This window comes from Oenanthe melanoleuca, chromosome 1A (assembly GCF_029582105.1).
Source record: "Oenanthe melanoleuca isolate GR-GAL-2019-014 chromosome 1A, OMel1.0, whole genome shotgun sequence".
NCBI classification, from domain to species: domain Eukaryota; kingdom Metazoa; phylum Chordata; class Aves; order Passeriformes; family Muscicapidae; genus Oenanthe; species Oenanthe melanoleuca.
This window is the reverse complement of record NC_079334.1, coordinates 60468946-60496064: the sequence shown is the minus strand read 5'-3', so window position 1 is coordinate 60496064 and position 27119 is coordinate 60468946. Positions and strand designations below refer to the sequence as shown.

Genomic DNA, 27119 nt, shown 5'->3' with positions numbered 1-27119 from the left:
GTGAACACAGGCAAACGAAAGGAGAGGAGAGGGAATGCGCCCTGTGAATTCTCAGAGGGATGTGGAATGAGTGTCTGGGTTAGGATGCGGGGATGCAGCCCGGGGGCTCCCGGAGGCGCCCGGGACGCTGCGCAGGGCTGAGCGGCGCTGCTCCGGCGGCCGCGGGGAGCGGGAGCGGCATTTCGACACATCCCTGGAAGAGCTATTTAAACCGCAGCCCAGACTGGTGGCACACGGGCCGTGCGCGGCTGCCGCCGAGCAGGGAGGAGGGGGCTGGAATTAAAATAAGGCACGAAGCGGTTTTAAAAATAGCGTGCGGGGCGCTCGGGGCGGGGCAGCGCGGCCCGGGGCGGCCCGGCCGAGTTCCCTTGTATGGAGCGCGGCCGCAGCGCCCGCGCCGCCCCCGCCGCTCCCCGGCTTTCCCCGCCGCAGGGGCGGCACAGCCCGCCGCGATCTCCAACTCTGCCCCCTGCTTCCCTCCTCTTCTTTCGGGAGCCGCCACCCCGCCTGCCTCTCTCCTCCTCTTTCTGCTCTGCCATCGGTGGAATAAATCGGGGAAGGACGCGCGCACACACGCGCAGGGTAGGATCTGTTACAAAAGTAGCGCTGATGGCGGCGGATCGGATGAAGCTGGAGCTGCTGCTGGAGTAGCACAGAGTGGAGTATCTCTCGCTCGCTCTCTTTTCTCTGTTTCGCCTCTTCCCCCACTCCACCCACAGATCTCCATCGTTTCTCCTCCTCCTCCTCCCCACCCTCGGCCGCGCTCCCGCTTTTCCGCGCATCTCTGGGCTGCGCCTCCTGCGAGGGGGCGGGTGGGGGGAGCGGAGGAGGCTTTAAAGAACCACGGCCCCCCCCGCACCGCCACACACGATAATTGAATTTATTATTATTGCCGTCTCGCCGACTTGGGCAAGGGGGATCGATCTTCGATCAGGAAGATGGCTGCTGGCTGGCTGCTGGTCTTTAGCCTGACACTTTTCCAGTCCCTGGTGATGAACCACTCCTCGGAGGGACCCTTCCCCTCGGCCACCACGTAAGTCCCAGCGGGGTCCGGGGGTCCGGGGCGGGGGCACGGCCGGGGCGGGGGCGCTCCTCGGCGCCAGGGACAGCGACAATACAAAGGGAAATCAAGTTAGACCCGGCGGAAAGTGACGATCGGGGAAAACTGTAGGTTTTCGGCAGCTTCTGCTTAGGAAGGAGTCAGGGTAGCCGAAGGTCCCGCCGGGGCGGTCGCCGGGAGGGGGAAGCTCCACTGACGGCCGGCGGCGGGACTTTTGAGGTAAAGGCTTCGCCTGGGAATCCCGCTCCGGAGCGGCTCCCAAATACTCCCCGTCAGGTCATCCTTGTCGAGAAGAAAGTTTCGAGTTACACAGAGTCCGCCCCTTCCTCCCACAGAGGTTATTCCAGCCTGGATAGAGCTCTAACATTGCTTATAAAAAAATCCTGAAAACTTTCGCAATTTTATTACAATCCTCGCGGAAGGCGATTGCGTTGCCTCTCTGCGGCCGGCACGGAGCGGGGCGGGCACGGCTGGAGCTCCGAGCCCGAGCTGCGGCTCCCTCCGTTCCCGCGGGGCTCGGGGCTGCGCTGGGTGCCCGAGGGGCTTTGCTCCCCAAAGCCACCCAGCCCAAGGGCTGTTTCCTTCAGCCTTGGCCTTGCCGATCCGTACTTCTCAGAAATACCTTCGCGAGAGCTGAAGGATGCTCGCGGTGCACGCAGCTCGCTGCCTTGCCTGGCCCTGAGATAGAAATCTTTAAAGCACTGCAGAATTATTAGCATGAAAGTGTTGCCCAGAGCAGTGCAAAGATCAAATAATAATGATGCAATAAAAGAAAGGCAAAAGGAAGCCAATACATCATATTGAAGATTCGCCTAGAGATAGGAAAAAAAAAAATCCACGGCAAAGCACTATGTGATGGTGTTTCCTTCCTTTTTCTTCTCTCTCGCCTCATTATTTTTATATTGTTTTTGTTTGGTTGTTTTTTTTATTGAAGCACTTACCTTAGTCTCCGAATCTGGGTTAAAGCTACCAATAGGTAACTTTAAAGTGGATGACTCACTTTAATGCATTTTACATAAGAAAAACAGTGCTAATGGTAGTCTTTCCTTACTGTTTAGCACTGGGTAGAATTTATTGGTGTCGTTCATCCTGGGCAGAAGAATGCAGTAATTACCAGCAATGCATTTTCACCAATTAGTACTGCTGGTAGGTTGTTATAATTGGATTCAGTTCTGAGTATCGGTTTCATTATGAAAGACTCAAAGGGATGCTCGCACTGTTAAATGAAAGGAATACAAAGATAAGTGTAGAATAACCACTTAGCATCATCTAAGTTGAAAAAATACAGCCTTTCATTCTAGGAAAAATTACATTTTAAAACATTCTCGTGTTGCAGTTTATAAAGGTGTGCCATGTAAAAGCAAGTGTAGTAAAATACAAATCTAGGGCTTTTTAACTCATTGTTTTCTTGTGTTTGAGCTCCCGTATTTACAGTTTTATGAGCTCCCATAGTTACAGTTTCTCACTGAGCTGATAAGGCTATCATACACAACTAATTACAATTTATCTTCTGTGTGGATTTTTCTCGATTTAAAAGAGAAAGAAAAATGGCACCCAGTGAAATTAAAAGAATGTAATATAAAAGGAATATATATAATTTCAAATAGAAGTCCAGATCACTTTTTAACATAAGAATATGTGATATTCTTTTAAAACTGGTTTTGTCTCCCGCCTATTTTTGCTAATTTCCTTCCGAATTTACCTTTATAGACAGTCATGATAATAGAAATGGACAACAGTGAAACATACAACTTTAATTATAACTATACCTATGATAAAATAATTCAGATTATTATGTTAGTCATCAGCATTTCCATGTTCTGCACAATCTACTTGCTGTTGTCTCTCTTTTTTTCTGATTGTTATTCCATTGAAATCGTGCAGAAACAATCTATAGTGACTGTGTATCCTTCATAGTAGTGTTTCCCCTTTGAAATGGAATCAAAGTGCAAGCAAGGCTTAGTTTGTTTAGAAGGCAGCACACAACAGGTTGATGCAGGGAGAACTGCTTAGCAAAAAGTAATGATGTAACAGGTGAAGGAGAACACATTTTTTCTGTTCTTTTTTAAGACTTGACAGCAGTGTTTCATTTCTTACTAAAAATTACAAATGGGGAAGAACAAAGAGAAGTGACGCAAATGCTCTTAATGTAAAAGATATTATATATTAAGAATATTAAAAATAGGAATAAAAAAAAAATGCGGGTGAGGAGAATAAAGGAAAGAAATTATATGAATAATTGAAGAACTGGAGGTTTGCTGATATTATGTGCTTAGCTACCTGCTTTCTCCCCATTATTTTCAGCCTCTTTTTTCTCTTAGTGAAAAAGTTGGTCTGAGGAAGCAGGATTTCCCAGCTGTTGTGTGAAAGATGTGCATATTCAGGGCTATAGAGTGTATGATTTCTTCAACACCTCATTATTGTACAATCACTTTGCCTTCAGTCATCTGTTTCTTCTGCATTAATAAATATTTTAACATGTGCTTTTACTAAAACATTCAGAAGTCCCTATCACCAATATAATAATATAGAAGCATGTAGTCGTCTTAGCATAAAATGCTGAGGGTTTATGCGATGCCTGTTTGATAGAATCTCAGTAATTTGATTAATTTAAAATCTCTGATATGGCAAAAAGGCCCTGATATGTTTACACAGCAAAATATAGAGAATTTCAGGTGCAGGTTTGTGTTGTATGAAATGGTAGCGTTAATTTTTCATTGAAAATCTGAGCAGGTGGTATTGCATTCCTTGCTTTCAGTGTTGAAATATTTCACTGCAAATATTGAAGACTGTCCTTTAATAAACTATTTAAGCATAGTTGTATAATTGTGTCTTGAACTGAGCTATAAGGCTTAGCTGCTGATTGATGCATATTGCATTCCACTTAAATGTATCATATTAATTGTGTCATGTGTTAGAGATGTGTTTGTTGGTACAAGATACCACGTTCTTGCTTTTGACACAGCAACTCCAAGTCCTACAATTACACCTGCAACACAGCAGATATTTTGCACTTAGATGAGAATATTGTGTATAGTACTCCTGGCACTATAACCACACTACTGCTATCACAGTATGCAAAGCACTTCTTTTTTTGTAGCCAAATATATTTATTTATCAATCACATCTGCACAGACTTCATAAAAACATATTAAGAAATATACAAGGTTTGTATGTTGCCTGGCAATGGTAGCAGAAGACTCAAGTTTATTTCTGTTCTTTTCTCTGTACTGCATCAAGACAGATAGTCTTGAGTTCAAGTATATCTTGTAATTCCTAAGTATCCTTTTGGCACAGCATGTGTTGACATTGTTACTGATAGTGAGTAATGTACTACATAAAGATACACATTCTCCTTTATGATAATAAACCTGTTTGTACCGATTTAAAAAAAAAAACAAAGCATATTTTAATTTTTATAAACCTACAGATGAAGCCTTTTCAAAATCAATGGGATTGTTTCTGTAATTACTATATCATTGTGAATATTAATGTCTTTTCTTTTTATCCCCTCTAATTTTCCTCTGCCACCCCTTTTCTCTCTTTTCTTTATCTTTTAACATTTTTTCCTCCTCAATCACTTGTTCTGTATGAATGTATTGCATTAAATATTATATTCAAGGCAGATCTGCCACTTACATAAGTTGTGTAAAACATTGGTGGATAAAAATAATATAAAGATAAAAATAGTATATATATGAGAATATATCTGTATGTATGCAGACAGGACAATTTTAGAAAAGAAGTTGTGTATTCCCATTTTTTTACTTGCATGAATCATCTTTACTGTTTTGGTGTCATTAGGACAACTTAGGGAAGTCTATATGAGTCATATGAATTAGGGCTTGCACAACTGGGACATTCATATTTTTGGCTTCTGCACATGGACTTAACAAGTGTAGATCCTGCTGAGAGTGTGACGGGGCTTGGTCACAGCATCACTTTCTGTATGGCACCAGTGACCAAAGGTAGATTTATGATGTTTTGTTTTCATCTGTTTCTATTGTCAGACCTAGGGATTTTGATACCTCTCATGTGCATAAAATCCCATTTATAGCTTAAAGTCTGTGACATAAGAATGCCAGTTTAGCTGCTGATGTTAATTAGAAAAGACTTGTATTAATGGATAATAAAATATCAGGCTCTTTCTCATTGGAAAATTGTTTTTTTTCTCAACCTATTTAAAAATATTCACATTAGGAGAAAAAAATAAAGTACTGAAGTGTAGCTTCATATCAGTGAATTGGAAAGAGAGCCAAAAGATGTAATCTACTTTGAATCCGGGAAGTGCAATATCACCTCTTAGTGTTTTCTCACAGCACACATCTAAATGCTGAACATTATGCAAGATGCTTAAACCCACTGATACTTCAAAGAGTGTTGTTCCAATCCATTCTTCTAGTGGAAACATACTTAGAATATGTGTGAAACAGCTTGTTGATTGGTGATGTTTATTTTGGTGTTTTGGTGGGATTTTTTTGATTGTGTGGTGGGTTTTTTTTGGTTTTTTTTCCCATTTTTAAATGTCCCTGTAAATGTGGTGATGATAAATGCAAATTATTCGGATCCACAAAGCATTTTTCTGTTTTATATATTTTATGATGTAAATTGTGAATGGGCAATTTCTTTGTTTGTATCCCTCCTAGGTATTTATGTTGGAGCCACAGAATTAACAAATTCAATAGATTTACATTTTATTAAGTATGAAAATTCAGCTGAAAACATCAAAATAGATACTAATCATAAAAGATGAAATTTCATTGAAATAAATCAGCATTGTAGAGGTTCTTGCCATCTTTCATTTTGCAGTGATGCTATTTTCAGAACTGCATTGCTCATACCCTGCAAAATGATTTTATCCAAGAATTCAGCTGCTAGAAAGAGAGCTGGAACTTGGCAGCACATTAGCCTGAAATGTATTCATTGTTAAATAGAAGGCCTGTTGTGCAGAACTTAAAAATATTTATCTAGCAGAACATTTTAAATTGATGGAATCATGGTCAAATTCTTCCTGCTTTAATGTTTGGTAACAAAGAAAAACCCCAGACTCAGGTTGCCCACTGGTAAGTGGCATGGTTGTGCCTTGAACCTCTCTTGCCTTCTGCAAGAATCTGTATCCAAGGTAGTGTTATCTTCTAGACCAATATTTGACTTAAACCTCTGTGAGATAGGGATTGCAGTTTAGGAGCATTGTAGTAGAGAAAAATGACTCATTCTCTCTGTTGCTGACCATAGTAGAAGTAGAATTGAGCCCCAGACTGTTTGTGCTTCTTTGCAGCAGGACCCGGGTTTTTGATCGCCTATACTCGAGCTGCATGCTTGTGTTTAGAGTGCTCATAAACACCTTTGTGTATAAAGGTGATCTTTTCAATGGCTGAAAATGTTGTTTTCTAGTACTTTGTTATTTACATTAATAGAAGAAAAAAAATTACCAGAAAACAACCCTGGAATAAAATTACTGGACCATAGCTGCAATTTGGTAAAGCCGGATGCCATAATTAATTTATGTCTTTTACAAATGCTGAATAAAACTTCTTAATAGAAAGAATGACAGGTCAGTGTCCAGTATTCTGGTAAAAAAATACAGCTAGCCCCTTGAAAATGCACAGAAAATAAGAAGTACACAACAAGAACTGCATTTGTGCCCCAGCCCTGGGCAGCACCTGTGTGTTCTGTCTCAGATCACTCAGCCCATTCCTGGATCAGCTTTTTCCTCCCCCTGAGCTGCTGCAAGATAGGTATCAATGAATACTTAAATGATTTGCATTTGAGATTACAGCTCTGATTTCTCTCTCTTGCTGAATCTATTAAAGAGCCTGATCCCACTCAACGTTCCTCAAAGATGTATAGGGTAATCCTCTGTTCTCTAGGATCCGACCAAGAGCCAAGTTTTGCATCAGTTGTGCCATTGCCTACTGTTGCAAATCGATCATTGCTTTTAGGGGGGCTTATGATTCTTCTTTCCCTCCTGATTTCCAGTAGAAAGGAGAGTTGGATTGAGTGTTGTTTGCAGAATGTGATTTTTCTGTTACGCAGTACCGTGTAACGCACACAGTAGTGCTGCAGGGGCGGCTGACATTTAAGGTGAAAATGCTGATAGTGAAATCACTGATAGTGAAATTACTGTCAACTGCACTTCAGTAATCTTCATGGGCTGTACATTCTCAATTTAGGGCCAGACTGTGCTGCTTGTACCCTGGGATGAAAAAGTCCCATTGACACTCTCAGAAAAATATGTGCAAGAGGGAAGATTTTCTAAATACACTAAAGCACATTTTAATAGCTAAAATTAATGGCATATGTCTGCAGGTCTTCAGCTCAAGAGGGATTTTTCTTTTCTTTCTCTACTGCTTTCCAAGCTATTTTTGACCTACACTGCCTCTAAGCAAACTCTGTTTCACACCTTCCTTCCTTTCTTCCTTTCTTCCAGACTTAGTACATTTTTGGGGTGAAATGTAAAATAGACTCTCTTTCACAGCCACTGTGGCAAGATATGTTTGAGAATGTTACACTAATGATGGCAAGGAGAGGACCATGGTTTTTGCTTATGTCTGTCCTTACAATACCTTTCTCTGCATGCCAACAGCAAACTGACGACAGAGTGAATTTCTGTTCCTTGTATCATTTTTTCCTATTTATTTACTAAGTTTCTAACAAGTTTATGGAAGTGATTGACATTATTTTGCATCAACAAATCAGCAAGCTTTTGCAGTTAATTACAGTAATTCAAAATCAGATTTTTTTTTAATCTGAGGCAGGCCTGAAATAACCATAGAATGTGAAATTGTAATATTGCTGACTAGTATAAAAAGTGATTTATTGGATTTTCACCCTCTTTAAATTGCATTCTCACTCCCTCTCATTTGAGACTTGGGTAGGGTAAGAATAAAGTCTGATTTTGTAACAGATATACTACATAGTGATTTAATAATTTTCCTTTTTTTGAAAGTTCCTTTGTTTCACCAAGACCGTGATGAACACTCAAACATCCAGAAACGCAGAAAGAAAATGAGTTTTTTAAAATGTATCCTATTGATGATATGAACCAAGAATAATTTTTGCACAGCCTTTATTAGGTATAACATGGAAGTATATATTAGATTAGTGGTCTTTTTTTTCAGCATAAAATGCTTGAGTTGAAATCTGTGAGCAAAGTCTCTCAAATTTATTCATTATAATAAAATCTGATTCACTTTTGACCTGATTTGAGAAGTAAGAACATAAAGGAGTTGCTGAGTCCACAGTCTAGTTTTTGTAGCAATCAGAGGATAAATTGTGTGAAGTTTTATTTAAAAGAGAAAAGCTAGAGTTGATTTATCCAAACAATATTTGAAGTGAAATGCTTCGATTTTCCTTGGGCAGGTTCCCATTAGACTGGTCTAGAAGCTTCAAATGTTCCCCAGTTATATCTCTCCCACCCTTATATTTTTACTCAGATTTTTATTATATTTTTATAGCATGGACGAAATTGTCTTCCAGATAGTAAATAAAAATAAAGTTACAAAAGATCTGTGGCTGAGGGTGGTGGCAATACTAGAACCTAAATGAAACCATGCCACTGTTCCAAATTGTCACTATTAATACTGCATTTTTCTTTATACACTAAGGTAGTCTTAAACTACCAGTAAAAGGGAAGATTTCTTCATTCTTGAAATGAGCAGAAATTTGCCACACTAAGTATATGTTGACTCTTGATTAGAAATTCCAACCTTTTCCATAGGAGGGAACTGAGTCATGGGAGCTGTTCTGTCAAAGAGAAACATTTTGCAGTCTGAGATGGTTGACTTGTATTATCAACACTGCAGGAAGGAGAAGAGTAATGAAAAAGAGATGACAGGAAGTATGAAGTACAAAATTAGGGTTCTTATTTTTCCTTCCCTGAGTCTTACAGGTCACACATGTAGATCCAATGTCCCATGAGACCAGTCAGAATGCTGAGGGGTAAGTACCACAGTCCACTGAAAGGCAACTTCTAATTAATGATATTCTGATGTGGACTAGTGTTGAGAAAGATGGCTTATTTTTCAAATGGCTAAATGAAGCCTCACATTAATAATTTTCCCCCAATGTGGATTGAGGTAGTCTGTTTGGCAGAAGTCTTGTGGATCCTAAATACAGCTCTATACTGGGAGGTAATGCTTGTTACTTGGGGAATGCTCTGCCCTTAAAACTCAGTTTTGTGAGTTTAATCCAGAAATGGTTGTTTCTCATGAGAATGTTAATGCAGAAGTTCTATTTTTTTTTTTTTTTTTTTTTTTTTTTTTAGTATATGGCATTTTTCTTGCAGTTGGTTTAGGTAGAATAAGACATAATACATAATATACTATTCATTGGTAAGTAGGGTGATTTCTGCAGAGCTTACTGAACATCCATTTTTTCTGTTAGCCTCACTTGTAATTTTATTATTTTTACATATGGGTGTCACAAATTCTTTAGATTTTTTTCAAAGACAGGTCAAAGTGAAGAATAATCCATGTAGGCATGTACAGATAGAAACTAAGTGTATTGAGCAGTGAACCTTCTTGCACCCTCATCTTCTGTTGAAAGAATCCTGTGTTAGGTTGGTTAATTGTGTGTGTGTTTCTTAATAAAGAAATGAATTCAGTGGCACCAATTTTGGAAAAACAGAAAAAAAAGAGGCAGTAGACTCTTTAATTTATTTAATCACAAATATTATTTTTTTCTTTTCTCTAATATACCTCCTGAATTGTGTATATCATGGCTGAGCTTTTTATCATGAAATGCCTCTCTTTAGTATTATCTGACTCACCTTATTTCTCAAATTTTGTACCTTAGATTTCGATATTAATTTCTCTCAGTAAAGTGGGAAACTTCAGTATCTTACTATTTAGTCAGGCAAGGGTTTATAGTCAAGATTAATTTATTAGCTAATGCCTCTAAAGCCTTCTGTAGCTGAAAAGTGTTGTTAAGCTTTGGAGCCTAATTTATTAAGATGTGTTTTTGCTATATTCCCACTTTACCTCAGAAACTTGCCTGGCCAGTCCTTTCCTGGATGGATGATACTTCTGGTTTACCTGGTCCTCAAAGTGATGATTTTTAATAGAATCTTCGTAGAAAAGTTACCATCATATCTGCTTCTTTTGGTAACGTGATCTGGAGACTGGAAGAAGTTAATCCCCACAATCTGTACTTCTTGGATGTACACAGATTGCAAAACATAAGCTTAACAGCATTTTTAGAAACTAACAGGAGTCAGCAAATTCTGCAGACAGTGTGGTGAAGAGAAGCCAGCGTGTGACTCATGCCTACCCCGCGCGCTCGCCGCTCTCCTTTGCCAGGCGTGCCAATTCCTTTGCCACTGTGGAAAGCACTGGGAGCTGTGGATCCAAGGATTTTGTGAAATTTGTACTGTGAATATTTCATATTTGAAAAAGAGACAGTATTAGAGAAAATACTAGGCAAGGGCTTGTGACATGAGCTTGTTAACATGATGTGTTGCTTCTTTTGCAGCACAGGCTACTGCTGGTTTTATTCCATTTCTAAAATGGGAATGAAACTCAAATTGTCATCCTGCTTGAATCAATGTGTTTAATAAAGCAAAGGTGTCCTATTTTTATAAGAAAGATGGTAAGAAAAGTACATAATTTTTTCTATTTACAGACTAGTAGCAATAAGATGTTCATCAACAATCACTAATTACCTGACAATTACCAAGACTCTTAAGACTTCAAGCAGGAGTAACATAGTTTTCAATGCAATTATTTTTGTTTGCTACAGACAGTAGCAATGAAATGCAGTTCTTACAATTATTTTTTTTTTTTTGTTGTTTACCAAGCTAATTTTTTTGCCTTAGCATCTTGATTAGAGTTTTTTATCTGTTGTGAACGTATTTTAGATTATGTGGTAGGTGTATAAACTGGGAGAGAATCACTAATATGTGCAGGAACATATCTTAAGGAGATTTCACTGTAATATACACATGGGGAGAAGGTTTGTGGTAATTGAAGACAGAATCTGGTCTCTTTTGACTGATTAGAAATACATGAGGGGTCTGTGCGTGACTAAGAATATGTCTAGGATATACTCTGAAAATGTCTTTGGAAATGGTTGGGTAGCCAATTTCATCCTTCTTTCCACCAGTGTAATTTCAGCATAATGGATATCAGTCCTATATCATTTAAATCCTGAGTGCAAGGATGAATCCACATAAAATAATTTCTGATTAAACACACACAGGTTTCATTGCAACAGAATGAGTCATCACTGTCAAGGCCTGATTGTGAAAATTACATAAAATAAAATGTAATACATGATTGTATTAGGCTTTGCAGAGGGGAATAATAAGATATCCCAAGGAAACCATGTGTGATATCAGATGTGGTAATTTGTCTTCCCTTTAAATGATAAGTTCTGACACCACTTCATTGTCTGTGCCCCACTGAACAAGTGTCCATGTAAAAAAGAAATTCTTAATGTGCTGGAAGGCACTGAAAAATGTTACCCCAGATTAGGAAGAAACATGATTTTATTAAATAAAAATGTGGAATTTTAAGCAAAAAATACTTTGCTTTTCAAAGTACTGCAATGTCTAGTAATGTGCAGGTTTACTCTAAGTGGCTTTCATGAGTTTATTGTAGTTTTGTTTTTGTTTTAGTTTTTTTTTTTCTTCATAAGCAATTAGTTTTAGAACTTAATTGGGAATGATAGGAATGATAGAAGTAATTTAACTTAACCCCTCATTATGCACAACTGAGTAATAATTCATTTTTGTGTATGAAGTCTTGAGTTTTTGGGTAATTAGAATGAAAATTAGCAGGAAATTTACAGACAAATTTGTGAAGCTGGATTTGGTCTGAAAGATCATATTGATGCTTTATGGGGACATGAGGTGAAATTCTGGTATGATAGCTGCTTTGCTAATAGAAGCACTTTGCTAGTGTCTTAACTTTTATATATGTTCCTTGTATAGATACTCTCTGTCTAAAAAATGATTAAAAATTAGATTAAGATTAAAAGCACCCATCACTTCCTTGCATGGATGATGAGAGTTTTGGTTAATAAATGACCATAAAGAATATTGTAGTGGATGTATGGAGCAATAATTTGCTTGCAGGTGTTCTGCTGATAGCACTTTTTTCCTTTCATAAGTCTATATATTGATAGAATAAAGTACTTTTATGGCCTGCAAGGCAGCCTTGGACAAACATTCTCAGTTATTCTTGTAGGTATCCGTGCTTCTACAAACACTTTATGTATTCATTAGTGATGCTTTCAATGTTGCAAATGCATGTTAAACATTGGTGATTGAATATTTTGTTCCACCCATCTCATTAACTGGGGCTCTATCTCATTTTGGTGAATAGTATTCTACTCAACAATTGTCCCATTACTCTCTGTGGGAACAATGTGTTTACAGAATAAAATGATGATCAATATTTTAAAAAGTCCTTTAGAAAAACTTTTTAAAAAGTTAAAAGTATTATAAAGCTTAAACACTTGAAAACTAAGAATAGCAAGATAAGAAACTGTGTTAAGCCTTAAATATTTTTCCATATAATATCTTCATTGTGATCCTGTCTTCAGTTACAAAACCAACTGTATATTTTTCTTCTGGAAACACCTTTTATTGAGAATATCACTCAAAATGCAGCCCCACTGTAAGACTGGGGGATTTTGTAGATAACTTTGGTAGAGCTGCAAAGGACATACCTTGTATTTCATAGTGTAAAATGAGTTGCCACCACATGGAGAGTGTAGGAGCATCTGCTTTTGAGAACTGAAAGAAAACAATTAGCCAAAGCTATTCCCTGAACCCAAAAGCTATGATACAGATATCCTGTTCAAAAAGATACTTTGAGATGTTTGGATTTTTTTGTGTTGCTAGGACCTTGTTTCACTGCAGAAAGGGAGAGTGCTGGTTGCTGCCATGTTTTTTGTGCTGTGTGGCTTCAGTAATTGCTACAGCCTCTCACTGGGCAGGAATTATTTTCTAGCCAGAATTTTTTCTAAAAACTAACAGTAAATATCAGCAATATAGCAGAGAAATACTGGCTGTTCTAGTTACCTGCATGGTTGAAAAAAACCCAAACTTCTTGTGTGTCTAGCTCTGTATTTTAATTGTGCGGTGATTTTTTGAGCAAACATATCCAAATCTAACAAATTTCAGTACTTCACATGTAAGATTTCTTGTGGACCAGATCCAGGTTTCCTACACTGATACTAAGAGATGTGTATTTGGTAGAACTTACTCAAGGCATTTTTAATGGCCAAAGAGTTAACCTGCAAACCAGGATCATCTGCAATATCACTCAAAGACTGCTTAAAATAAAGCAGTTCTTCATTACTTGTAATGAAACCTCCCTACAGTGTCTGCAAAGTAATAAATTAAACCCTTTTTTAAAAAGAAAACCTCCCAAAAAAACAAAGAGAAAAACCCTGCAAAAAACTTGCAGTATTTTAAATGTGTTTTACTTCAAAGTTCTTAAACAAATATTTGGTAGGCAAATCTAGGCTGCATGAGGTGCACAGTTTTGTTTGTTGCTGTGAAATAGAGCCTCTAATTCAACAGTAATTTAGATAGATTCAGTTTGTGGTTTTTTACTATGTGATTTGACACAGACACACACTCTCCATGCAACATTTCTTTCACCTGGGAAAATTGGATAATGAACTAATGAAGGTTTTCTTGGCTGATAATGCTGTCTGTTTTCAGAGCGTAGCAATTACACAATCTTTTGAGCACTCAATGTCTATCTAAACAAAATCAATGCAAAAATAAGGGCTATTTACAGTGAAGTATCATTATTTTATATTGTCTGGGTAGTTCTCTGAGAGTCTGAAATGATATTGAAATGATACATTAAAAAAAAAAAATTCTCAGGAGCTTTAAAGCCAGCAATCTAAAGGCCACCTGATTTTCCTCTCAGCTCAAGTAATTCACCAGTACTTGTCTGCCTCTGTTCAAATGTAATACTGATCATTGCTGCTTACCTTTTCTTTTTAGAAGAAAAGCTCAGTTCTATGCATCTCAAATCTAGACTTGATTTGAATTTACACGGTTTCAAAGTTGTAAGTTGGACTCAATTAAAGCTTCCAAACCATTTACAATAATACAAGATTTTTGCAGTCTGCTTTTTTCTTACCCAGTTTTCTCCTTTATCAGTGAATTCTTCAAAGGGGCATGGAGAATTGCTTGTACAGTTGTTTGTAATATGCTGTGTAAGTGCTGATTTTTGCTATTACATATCAAAGCAGAATAAAGGGCTGAATTCTTACTGCTATTAAAATGATGAATGCATATTCAGGCTATCAGCTACTTCATAGACTTTAGCCTGCAAGTTCAGGTAAGGAAAATTCAGATTAAATATACAAAATGCCTTGACATTACAACTAAGTATCTTGTGGATCCATTCTCTAAAAGCTGTCCTGGTGCTTCTGAAATGTTAAGCTTCTAAATTTATACTGAAAAGAAATATGAAAGAGCAGAAGCTCTCTTCTGTATTACTTGAGAGCTGGATAGTACTTTTTCCTTTTCCCAACTTTCTTATTTTCAACTGGTGTATTCTTAAAAAGGAAAACACTAAAAAACTTTCAATTTTTAAGTTCACTTAAAAGGTATAAGTATGAAATGGTGTCATGAGATGAAATAAAATATTTCTACTGTAGTCTTTCAGATTTTTTGATCAAGTACCGAATTAGCTACTTGATCGGAAAAATTATTACAAAATAACACTGATAAAGCATATTCCCTGGAAACATTTTAGGTCAATTTCGACAGGGCTCTGTGCAACCTGATCTACTTAAAGATGTCCCTGCCCATTCCAGGGAGCTGGGTTAGATGACCTTTAAAAGTTCCTTGTGACCCAGACTATTCTAGGATTCTATCTGTTTTTACATTATTTCTGAATTCTGCTTTTAGTAGAAGATTTGTGGATTACTTTAAAGGCTTCTATAGATGTTATCTTTGTTGCTGATCTGCTCCAGAGAAGCACAGTGATGTTCACTGGTTTTCACTTTTGTCAATATCTTTTAATGATATTAAACTTGACCGTTTCCATTCTCGTGCCATGGAACAAAATAATGCTAAAGCTCCATGGAAATAGTGTGGAACCTTTGTTTTCTGAGTGGTGGTAAAAAAAAATTCAAAAATTCATAGAAATTATGTACAGAATATAATCTGTTGCATAATTTATTTTTTTTTGTATCTATGGTGCATTTATGGATCTAATATGGCTGAATCTGTTGAGTACAGTTCAGTTTGACATATGTGAATGAAGTGTGTCAGACTGGGTGGTTGAGATTTCCTGTGTCCACATCTCAAACAGCAGCACTGTGCACACCATGTGTGTGTGTCTCAGTTCTTACTAACCCAATGCTTGAAACCTCCAAACAGCAGGAACAGTCCCTGTATCACTACAGATTCAGTGGGAGAGAAACTTATGAGAATGAGGCAGAGATCCTTAGACAAAAGGTTTTTCAGGGAAACAGCATCCCTAGTAATGATAAAGCAATATATTTTATGTCTCCTGAGAGTTTCCCCTAATAATACCTGTAGGGGAATAAGTGATGGCAGGAGCAATGTTATGTGTACTAATGTGTGTGTGTGCACCTCTACCATTATGCAAGACAGCCAGTTAGTCTATAGGTTTTTTTTTCTCCTATCTTTCATTGCAGTTATCAGTATAGGAGAGACATGAAGAATGGTATAATGTCTGTCATAGATGAATTCCATTAGAGACAGGTAGGACAGAGCAGTAGTTTGCCCCATATTTACTGCAATGCTCTTAGTGCTTTGTAAATGCACATTGTCACCCTTTAGGACTTCATAAAACTTCATAGAACTCTCTCTTACCATTGTTATGCTGGAGTTGTTTTTGCATGTGAATATTTCTGAACAGTCAGGCCATGCAACAGATGGGATGAAAATATTTGTAGGACTTGGCAGAGCTAATTTTTTTAAGGAGCTACATTATTTTTTAAAGTACATCCAGTATGGACCCATTTTTGTCTTCAGACTGATCAGTGGAGGAGACTTAAGTTTCTGTACCTCAGTTTCAATGAAATGTTGATAGCTGTTCAGCCTCACATCCTCTGTATGACTACACTGAGATCCCTTGGTTTGGGTGGGAATAGCCAATGTGATATGTTGTAATATCTTTTGCTGTATTTCTCTGTACTGGCAATGTTATTGAGACTGTACAGCAGTATCATACTTACCCATTATGAAGTATGGGACAACTAGTAGAATATTCTTAACAGCAGAATTACAAAGATTATATATTAATCTGCATGACCTCCAAGAAAAAAGCAAAAAGAACAAAGAAAAGCTTTAAAAAAATATAAACTGTGCTTCAAACCTAAATTTATGAAGTCCTTTTATAAGCAGCTAATGACTGTGTGACCTTAGATGCATGGCATGGTTATCTCTGCCTCTGCTAATTGGTCTGCACCACACATGTCATTGCCACTCTGCACCATGCCAGGCACCATGACATGCCCTTGCTCTGAGTTCTGTTTTCCCCCAAGTATTGAATTATTTAATCCTCTGTCTTTTAAACTGTGGAGGAAATGCCTGGATGCAGATAGTAAAATGCATGCTGATACCAGCAAAACCATAATTTTTACCCTATACAGCTTGAAATTATTCCTGTGATGTTAAGGTACACAGAACTACTGTACGTGTGTGGATTGTACACAGCTTTCCTCTGTGAGCCTTTAGCTCTTTATTAAGCTGAATACAAGTTCATTATCTTCCACGTGTTTTTATATTCATTTGCCTCTCACCTCTGTGTAAATAAAGTTAATACCTGTATAAAAATTAGTTATGTACACTTAGCTGATAAGTGTAACTACTGACTAGTGTTTAAAACTACTACTAGTGGTAAGCAACTAATTAGGGTTACTTATGAGAAGATTCAGAGATATTTTTGCAATTGCTTCCCAAGCTATGTGTCCAAAATGAAACTCCACATTTAGAAGTATTTCACATTTTTCATGAGGATTGAGCATTTTCTCACACTCATACATATGCCCACATCATTAATTTTTAACAAATAAGTGTGGATTTCATCTGCTATTGATGAGAAAAAGAAAGCTTTTCCATTTATTTTCTGGAAAAATAGTAGTTACTGAAGCATAAATTAAGCTTGGCCAGCAATAGATATAGTTTATTGAGCACTGGGGAATACTTAAAGGCCATTTGGCTTCCTTTTTCTGAAAAAGATTGCAGGCTGAATCAGATATTTTTTAAAAGGTTACCTATATTGTTGTGAGTCAGAGAAGGTGGAGTGATGTTTAGTTTCTTTGTTTAGGAATTGCTATGTAGTATTTAGAAAGGGATATATGTGTAAAAATAGCATGATTTTCTCTAATTCCCAGCAATGATCTTTCTCTATCCCTAATCAGTATAAACCAGTATATAAATCAGTATATTTCTGTTTACTGGGAGATCAAAAATTTGAAAGGAGTGTTGCAGCTGAGGTGGGAGGAAGGTAGCATCTGTGTGTTGAAATCAGCAAGGAAGGATGCTTGTCCATTTGAAATGCAGTAGTTTCTCTGTTAAAGAAAGGGATCTGAAGCCTTTGCAATAGAATTGTTTTATTAATTGGTTACATAGTGTTATTTAAAGATTTTACCTGATTTTTCTTCTGTTATGTTCACACATGTGCCTATGATTCATCAATTTAGAAAGAAGTGCAGTCAGATTAGCTGAGGAAGAGCATCCTGGATTCAGGCAGATGCCAGTCAAAGCTGGAAAGCCCATTTCCAGTGCCATTGCTAAGCACAGGGATGGATCCTTGCTGGAGCTCACTCTGGAATGCAAATGTTGCTGCAAAGGCCTCAGGCTTTTGGCTGAAGAGCAGCAGGGAGAGGGATGCACCTGAGGAGCCCAGGTCTGACACAGTTGGAGTGCATCCAGCTTGGAGTATCGCTGGTGCCTTCCTGCAGAAGCTGGAGCTGCTGATAGCTAATGAGCTCTGTACCCTGCTCAGAGTGCTTGCTGACAGCATGTCACAGAGCAGCAGTGTAATACAAATAATAAGATCTTGCTCTGTTTTCTTTATTGCTCTTTGTTTCTTATATTTTTAGCTGCTTGCTGCAAGAGATGGGTCTCTGCATTGCTTGCTCTGGTGCACACACTTTCTTTTTTTGCTGGCTGTCTCTCTGTGTCTCTTGACAGGTGTAAGGAGGATCCTAAATATAGAAGCCACCCGTCAGTTGGCTTCAGCAATCAGCAAGCACTGATTTAGTATTTCTCTTAACCAGCTAAGCTCCAGAAGGGTGTTTCTTTTAAAGAGTTATCAATTTATTCCACTGCAAGCTTTCTTTAAAATTATTAAAAAACCTGATTATCCTACAGTGTGAAGAATTGTATTAGCCATCCTGTTTCAGAAATGATGATTGAATGGCTCTTGCAATGAAAAAGGAGAAAAAAAAAATGCTTTTTGAAGAATTCCCTTGTTTTAGCAGTTTAGTTATTGGCTCAGTACCTCTTTGGGGAAAACACTGAGACTAGGTGTAAGTACAGTCTGCAGCTTTTAGATGAGCACACTTTCAGACATAAGTAGATGCACACCTTCCTATTAATGTTTTACTTATGAGAAGAGACTTTAATGCAAATCTACTGATTAGATTTGCTATACAAAGAAATAAAGTACATGGTGAGAAATGGATGTGTCCTAGTACTGAATATTTATAGTGCTCACTAAAAGTATTTTTAACACATAATTAAAAAGTACTTTTAACAGAAAAAAAAGTTCTGTTAGTTTCTTTATCCTGTGGTTGAGTTCAGCAAATACAAAATACTGATTCTCAAAAATTAGCTGGCCAAATTTATTATATTACCCCTGCAAAAAGTTCTAAGTAGAATATTTGGAGAAAAAAGGAGCTGCAACACTGCATTAAAGACAACTTAAACATTTTCTGTTAGTTTGTAGGCAGGCGTCTCAAATTCTTTCTCTTTCTTGTGACCAGTTGCCATTAATATTCATAGAAATTGTTCACAGCCTACAGGAGATACTAATTCAGTATCTAATTGTGACGAGTGAGTTACATGTGATAAAGACCCTTTTTGATACTGATGTGCTTTGATTTTTTATGTTTTGTGATTGTGATGCACTTCTACTATTTAATTCTAATATTGTAGTGTATTAAACGTGGTGTTAAACATGGGCACAAGAGAAGTCAGTGCCTTTATGTGGCTCAGAAAGGCAGTAGTACTTTTTTGTGATAGTTGTAGTGGTTACATGTGGTCTGTCTGGTTGTGAAAATCTGTAGCAGAATATAGCATGTGTTTGTTATGCTTATGTAAGGTTTTATTTTTGGCAACCAGTGCTCCCTGTACCCAGCCATGAGAAACAACCTGTTTCTCGATTTCTTTTTTTACTGTTCTATACATTGGTATAGTTTATTGGAAGCCTCTGCCATGTCTGGGACATCTGCTTTGGTGGTTGGTGGATCATGAGTCAAACCTCAGAAAGAAGTAAGAGGGCTGCTAGGTGACATAGCAGGATTGGCCCTGAGAAAAAGAAAAATGGTTTAAGACAGAACATGTTTCCAATAAAAGGATGCTTTTTCAGATTTGGCACAAGGGATTCTGGGATAAGTCTAACACTCTTGGTACAGGTAGTCTCAAGCTTTATACCTGAAAATCCAAACTGCATCTAATGCCCCTTCTGAGTGGAAGATCTTTTACTTTAGCTTCAGTTTTTGCATTTAAGAAAAACTGATTATTCTTCAGTGTGAACTCATGTAATCTGACTGTGACTTCTCAAAGGAGCAAACCAGAGTTGCCATAAGCTGATCATGCAGCCACCAAAGCTGTGTAGAGCTCCAGCTGTAACCAGAGTTCCATGTGTAAATGTGTCTTTGCTGTGGTATGAGCCACCAGGCTGGAAGGCAGAACTGCTTCTATAAAAATCCTTGTGCATCTAATACCTAGAAGTTTAATCTCTCCTCAGTCTTCCAAATTTATTTTTCACTGTAGCACTATGTTTTTTTTAGCTAGAAGTTTATTCTCTCCTCAGCCCTCCAAATTTATTTTCACTGTAGGATGGTGGTTTTTTTAGCTTGCTAGAGACCTGGCTAGATTCTTTCTGCCTTTGGCACATCATTTAATGAATACAGTGAGAAGAACTTTTCTGTTGATTTTTTTCTTACCAGCCTGGTGTTTACTAGACAGAAAAGGTGGTAGTCTCCTCTCATGAGCATTGTCACAACATACAGGAGTGTGTTGTGGCTGTATGTCTAAGTGGTTCTTCTTTGCCCTTTTTCCAGGGCAGAATCCACATCCTCTGCTTTTGCCTTTGTGTTTTCATACTCTAGATACATTTTATATATAGAATAAAAGATTGAACTGGATGATTTTTCCATTAATCCCCAAGATCAGGTCCATATCAGAATTAAGTGAAAATAGTTTCATTTTGTACTGTATATCACAAAATAAAACAAACAAACAAAGAAACAAACAGACAAAAAAACTTGTTCAGGAAAACTCAAACTAAAACAGCTCCTAGCAAAAGATAAGGAAAAAAACCCAAAGCAACCAAACATTTATTTTGTATGAGTTAGGAAACTGTCTTTCTAATAAAAATACTTTTTATCTATCTGTCTATCTATCTATCTATCTATCTATCTATCTATCTATCTATCTATCTATCTATCTATTTTTTGATATTTCTATCCATATATCTCTTTACTGGGATGAAGCTGGGGATAAGAAACAGTGCCTATAACTGGATTAAGGATCTAAGAGGGTTACAAAGAGGATGTAAGGTACTTTGTGAGCAGAATGTTTTTACTGTTGATAAAAATAGACCATCTGGTCATGTTACATGCTTGGTAATATGGTGCCTGAAGTGCAAATACCTGGAACAAAAAGAATCACTGGCACTCTGTAGCTTTAGGTAGGGATGGTTTGCTGTGCTGATAGTGACACAAATATGTTTGTCATGTTTGTCAAAATGAAAAGAGGAGGAACTCTAGAAGTAGAGGGGATAATGTGTTATGCTGAGCTAGTTTCTGAAGTGAACTCACTTTTGTGTGTACATTTTGGGTACAAGGAATTGTTTTCCCTCTCTTTCCCTCCTGTGTGCTGGTCATTAGAACCTGGCCAGAGCAGTCAGGGGATTATGCAGAAGCCTCAGGCTTCTTCAAACAGCAGAGTTAAAGACTGTGAGTATAAATCTTGACAAAAGCACAGTCAGTTATGAAGGAGCCCTTCACTGTTTTCCAAACAGACCTGTGACTAACAGCTAGCTGTATAAGTAATGGAGATCTTGTATCTTATGTGGTACATAAGAATTATCCTCCCAAGCTACATGGCAGTTCCTTAAGCAAACAAAGTGTTTGCTTTTCAAAGGGTTGGATAGTTTTTAAAAGGTTTTCTCTACTCTCATTTAATAGCACATGTATTACTAGAATTTACATTTAAGCAATTTCACACCTTCAGGCTGGGGGAATATCAAGTATTTTGTTTGTTAGCATGAAAGTAATATATGTCCTCATTGCTGGATTCTAGTTACTGCTTTTAAAGGTAATGGGGAACAAAATCATCCTCTTGAGAGGTGCTATTCCCATACTTTTAGCACAGCAGTATTTTGGTTTTATCCCATAAAACTTCTTCATGGCAAGAGTTCCATGGAGGAGGCCAAATTCAGTGCTGCCAAAGTAAAAGGTTCAGAAAACAGATGGGCTGGATGGCAGTTTTAAGAAGCAAGGGAGAGCTGTGATCCTCATGTCTGAGTGCAAACCTACGCTGTGGCAATTACATAGTATCATTTTTTCTGTAATTCCTGGTTTAGGATGTGCAGGCTCTCAGAACCTGTAGGTCAGACATATGCCTTCCATTTTTCTTTCCTTCAGGAAAAATAAAGGTTTTTTAAAACTCATGTTTCTAAATGTTTTTCTGTGTGTTGAAGATTGAGACTAGTTTAGCTGTTAGAACATTGCTCTTTGGTGAAAAAACCCTACCCTAGATCTCCTCTGAGACCTCCCTTTGTTCTTTTTTAAAGCTATCATTCATACACAAAACTTTTTTTCATTCCACTAAAACTCAGATACCTCTTCTAAAAAAATTAAAGTGTTGGTACTTCAAGAAAACAGGTCTTACAAATTGAAATTATAATCTCTATAAAGAGAAACCAAATAACTGTATGCATGTAATGTAATTATGTGTGCTTTTATAACACAATTTATAGATCCAGAATCTTCAATATTTAACTTCAGTATTTAACCAGTGTGTCAGTGGATTAGGCTGCAAAAGGCAGAGCAAGTCTGGTATAGGTTCACATCTTTCTCCTATGAGTATACACTCATGTAGGCCATCTCGAATGTAGTAAACTATGCTCTTACCAGCAAAACCTTACAGGAAGAACTACCCTGTCTGTTTTTCAGAGAAGACTTAAAACTAGAAATGCAGGCATCAGTTGGAATTGACACCTGTGTGCTTCTGTCCTGGGGAAACTACTCAGTGCAGTGTGTGGTGCTGAACTGAGATGTTTGACATCAGCACGTCTGCAAACCCATCAGCTGTAGACACAAATGCAGAACAACTGAAATACATGTGTATAAACCTTCTGGGCCCTGCTTCCATCAGGGAAAGGAAATTGAGAACCACACAGGGAAAGGACTCTTTGTCCTGAATAGCCACTCATCTTAAACCATTGATGCCCTTTATACTTATTGCCTTGCTTGCAAACTTCTCTGACCACAACGTCCCATTTCCAGTTCAGTAATCAATCCCTCGATGGCTGAAGCACAGGAATGGCAAATCCTCAAGCATGATCTTAAGAGAAGAGTGCATATGGCAGAGTTGTGTCTCTGCAGAGTGCTTAGTGGGGCACTCACAGAGACTCCCACCTCTGGCTGGTCTAAACACATCTGGTTTTATTACATGCCTTGTAACTCTAGGGATAGGAGGGAGGGGATTAAAGGGACACTTGCTAGGAGAGTTACCACCTGGCAGTGCAACAGCTTGAGCATCCCAAATTTGCAATTAGTCTTTCTGAGGAGAGCTGTGTAAGATCTTATGAATCAATGGTGTTCAATCTTGGGTTGTTTGATTAATCTAGATTTCTGAAATTGCTGAGAACCTAATGATAAAAAATACAAGTATGTTCTGTAATTGAACCGTTTAGATGCTTTTTTCACATTAAGAAGTCAGATTCTTGAAGCTAATCACACAGCAGCACGAATGCCTTTCCTTTGTGGAAGATCTGTTTGTCCATACATCATGAAGTTACAGCAGGCAACAGACAGTAGATGTATTTCTCCCAGGCTTACAGGCCATGTGAGGACTGCCTGGAAGTGCAGCCCTGGCACTCCAGAACTGTAGCTCTCAGAGGACAGCTGAAAAAGGGTGGCAAGACAGCACAGCTTTGTGTTCACTGCACTGTATGTGTTAGCTTTTGGTGTTGCACATTCAAATTCTGAAAGAGGTGTCAAAGATTTTTCTATTCCTAGCTCCAGCAAGAGCCCCAAAGAGGATCTCTTCAGGAGCTGTTGATACAGTGTATGGCTTAGGGTGACATGCCAAAACGTAGCACTTCATAAACATTCACCACGTTTTAATGGTTTTCATCAGGAGACATTTGCTGCTTGTCAAAGTGTCAGTCTGACATCTAGGAGACTGAAATGCACACTGAGAACAGCAGCATGGGCACGGCTTTGTCAGCTGCTTCTATCCATGCTTTCTAGCATTGACAAAAGTACTAATTTTAGTGGCCTCCAGTCCCACTGTAATTCTTAAGTCTTTCAAGAGCGAAGTGTCAGTTCTGGACACGGTGCAGGTGGTGTTGATGTGGCTGGAGAGCAATCCCAGGGCAGCTGTGAGAGTCAGCTGCAGTGAGTGACGTGCACGTGGCCACCTCTGAAGGATGGCTGGAGGCATTCCTCAATACTTGCTGGAGGTGTCACCAGCTGTCTCTCTTGATCTTTTCTGTCCTTTCTAATGTGCTTTGTCACCTCTTGTAGATGTGAGCTAACTGCAGCTGGCCAGACTGTGACTCTATTTGTGCAGTACTCTTGCAGTTCCTCTCGTGCTGCTCCCTGCTCCTGCACAAGGAACATAAAACAGTGCAGGGGTGAGAGGAGATCAACCTTGGCTGCGTCCTCAGTGCATTTGTTATGCAACTTTGCCACTGAAGGGAGCTGGCAATGAGATTCATCCCTGAACTAGCATCTGACGTAAAGTTGAATTTCACAGCAACTGTTCTTGCCCAGTTCAGACATTGAGCATCGTGACAAAAAAGTCATGCACTTCTTTTGTGCTGTAAGGACATATTTGTTCTATGTCTGCAAGAAAGGAGTAATGACAACTGCCTGAATCTGCAGAAATCCAAGTGCTTTCTCTGTAGCCTTAGACTGGAACTTTCCTTGAGTCTTCTGAACTGCAAATACTAAAAATACAGGGTTGCCAAATTAATTTCAGATTAAGACTTTCACAAAGATTTCACAAAGATTTTAAAGTAGTAGGCACTATTTTTATTGTTTCATGGACTACTGCCTTTATTTATATAAATATTTGTCTTCTTCAATTCATTATGACCAACATAAAAAACTCCAACAAAAAATATATTTATATGACACAAACTTTCCTTAGCAGTGGGGAGAATTAGTTGCAGTGTGATTCAGGTGTTACTAAACATAGAGATTCCCATACAAACTGCCACTTTTTCTCTGCAATCTCTCTTCTTTCAGCAGCTGGAAAGATTAAGCACCTTTTCTCCACAGATAAATAAAAGTGAGAAGAAGCACTCTGTTCGATTTACACTGGAAGGCAGTTGATCATAAAACCAGTGTTCTGCTACCTAGTTCTGGATTTATTCACTCTCAGCTTGTCATCTTCTTCTGGCAAGCAGTGATACTGGTAATTCTTCTTGGACTAGGCTGTTGCTGCTAAATTCATGACAGTTCCTCATGGATCAAGACTGATAGGTGGCTGTGGAGTCCACTCAAGAGAATTACACCATTTAAAACAAAATATTGTAAATGTAATGAGATTACTGTCAAACTGTTGAGGAAGCAACTCATCTGATCTGCTTGCAATTTGAGCCTGGATCTAGTAATTCATTTACATATAAAAAGATTTCTTTTGTAGATAAAATCCAATACAAAAAACTTGCCAGGAGCTTTGTCAAACTAAAATCCCACCTCGGTCTGAACAAGTCAATAGACTCAATGAAGACTTAACCATTACAGAGAAGCATTCAGATTTTTTGTAGTACAGAATTCAAGAAGGTTTTTTATATGAATGTGCTGCTATGGTAAAGACTATAAAAATAATATTTCTTGAATGAGTGAGCCATAAATGCAACTCTGCTTTCTTGTTTGTTTAAGATGTGTCTTCTTTCTTTGAATGCATAAACTTATCCCCAAGGGGCACATTTATCACACAGATTTTAGTAATGAGTAAGAGTTTAGAAACAGTATAGATTATAGTTGCACATATCTGACAGTTGTGTCTCAAAAGACAATACAGAAAATTTACAAGAAGTGGAGAAATAGGAAAAGTAAGGGAAGGAGATTACACATTATCACAGCAGTCAAGGAATGCAAAAGGATACAGATACTATACTTGGAAAATGTCAAATAGTGGTAAAATAGTATTACAAAAACACGCTCTAAGAGGGCCTATAGCAGCAAAACTTAAAAAAAAAAAAAACTTGGTGAAACAGAATCCTGAAAAACTAAACGTGAATTCAAACTCTTTGGATTTTAATATATGTCTTTAAGACTGTGGGTTAATAGAGAAGATGATTACTCAGTTTTCATCAGCCAACCATGTCCCCAACCTCAGAACCTTTGAACTTCATTATCCCTGAGCAGTTGTCAGTCTGTCACCTTTGCATATCCCCGAGGAAGCAAAAGCAGAGTGTTAGTTAGTTAGACTTACACAGTCTGTAAATGTGCAGAGAGTAGATATTTCAGAGTTCTAAAGGGACAGCCTCTGAATCTGTGGAAGTGATTGCTACAGTTTAACCCCAGCCAGCATCTGAGCCTCACACTGCCCCTTGCTGGAGTTGGGGAGAGAATCTGAGGAGTAAAAGTGAGAAAACTCATGGGTTGAGATAAAGACAATTTATTGGGGAAAGGAAAAGCTGAGCACACAAGCAAAGCAAAACAAGGAATTAATTCCCCCCTTCCCACGGGCAGGCAGCTGTTCAGCCATCCCCAAGAAAGCAGGGCTCCATCATGTTCAGTGGTCACTTGGCAAAACAAATGTCATGACTTCAAACATCTCATTTTTTTTTTTTTTTTTTTTTTTTTTTTCCCTTCTTATCCCTTCTTTTTATGCTGTGCCTGAAGCATTTTGGTGTGGGATACCTTGTGGGTCCATCAGAGTCAGCTGTCCCAGCCTTGTGCCCTCTCAAATACCTGTGATCTGCAGAATCCTCTCTGGGAATGGGGTGAGAAGCTGAGAGAGCCTTGATGCTGTGCAAGCACCACTCATTAAAAAATAAAATATCCCTGAGTTATCAACACTATTTCCAGCTTGGAACCAAACCACAGCCCCCTACCAGCTACTATGAAAAAAAAATAACTCTAGTCCACCCAAAACCAGCATAATTTATGTGCCAGAAGAAATATTTGATATTTTAAGGGAAGGGGAAAAACATAAAAAAAACAAACTAAGATACAGAGGCTGACCTAGGGGGGATACCAAATCATTGCTCTGTACCGGAAAAAATATGTAGAGGGTGTCAGGATTTATTACAGAATATTTCAATTATGGAAGTAACTGGAAATACTGTTAAGACAAATATTTTGAATTTATTTTAGTCATTTTTAGCAGAAGAAAATGGAAGAAGGAATTGATAAAAAAGATATATAATAAAAGTTTAAAATCATCCATTTTAACAGCATTTAGGTACCATGAGCATTCAGACTGTATTAAATGAACAAAGCTTACCTTGCTGCACAGTGTCTTGAAAAGTCTGGATAAAGATCTGGGGAATGTTCTCATTGTTAATTAATTATAAATAATCATTTTGAGAGAAGAAGATAGAAGAATATATAAAATTGTTTGGGAGAAGATCTATTTGGAAACGACTGATAGGCAAAAAAAGGGGGCAGGTGATATGAGGAGGGTAAGTAGCCA

The 27119-nt window shown here is 38.1% G+C and overlaps 1 protein-coding gene across 6 annotated transcripts in view; it reads left to right on the top strand.

Moving 5' to 3' along the window:
* Positions 1-320: 320 nt before the first annotated feature.
* Positions 321-27119, top strand: part of CACNA2D1 (calcium voltage-gated channel auxiliary subunit alpha2delta 1) — a 342789-nt gene continuing 315990 nt past the window's right edge. For 3 of the 6 annotated variants that reach the window (XM_056514832.1, XM_056514799.1, XM_056514841.1), the window contains exon 1: positions 332-1033. In XM_056514832.1, the coding sequence (XP_056370807.1) occupies positions 939-1033 (95 nt within the window). In that variant the 5' untranslated portion in view covers positions 332-938. Of the gene's footprint in view, positions 1034-27119 lie in introns of all 6 variants that reach the window. The other 3 variants (XM_056514818.1, XM_056514809.1, XM_056514827.1) reach the window with 3 other exon arrangements.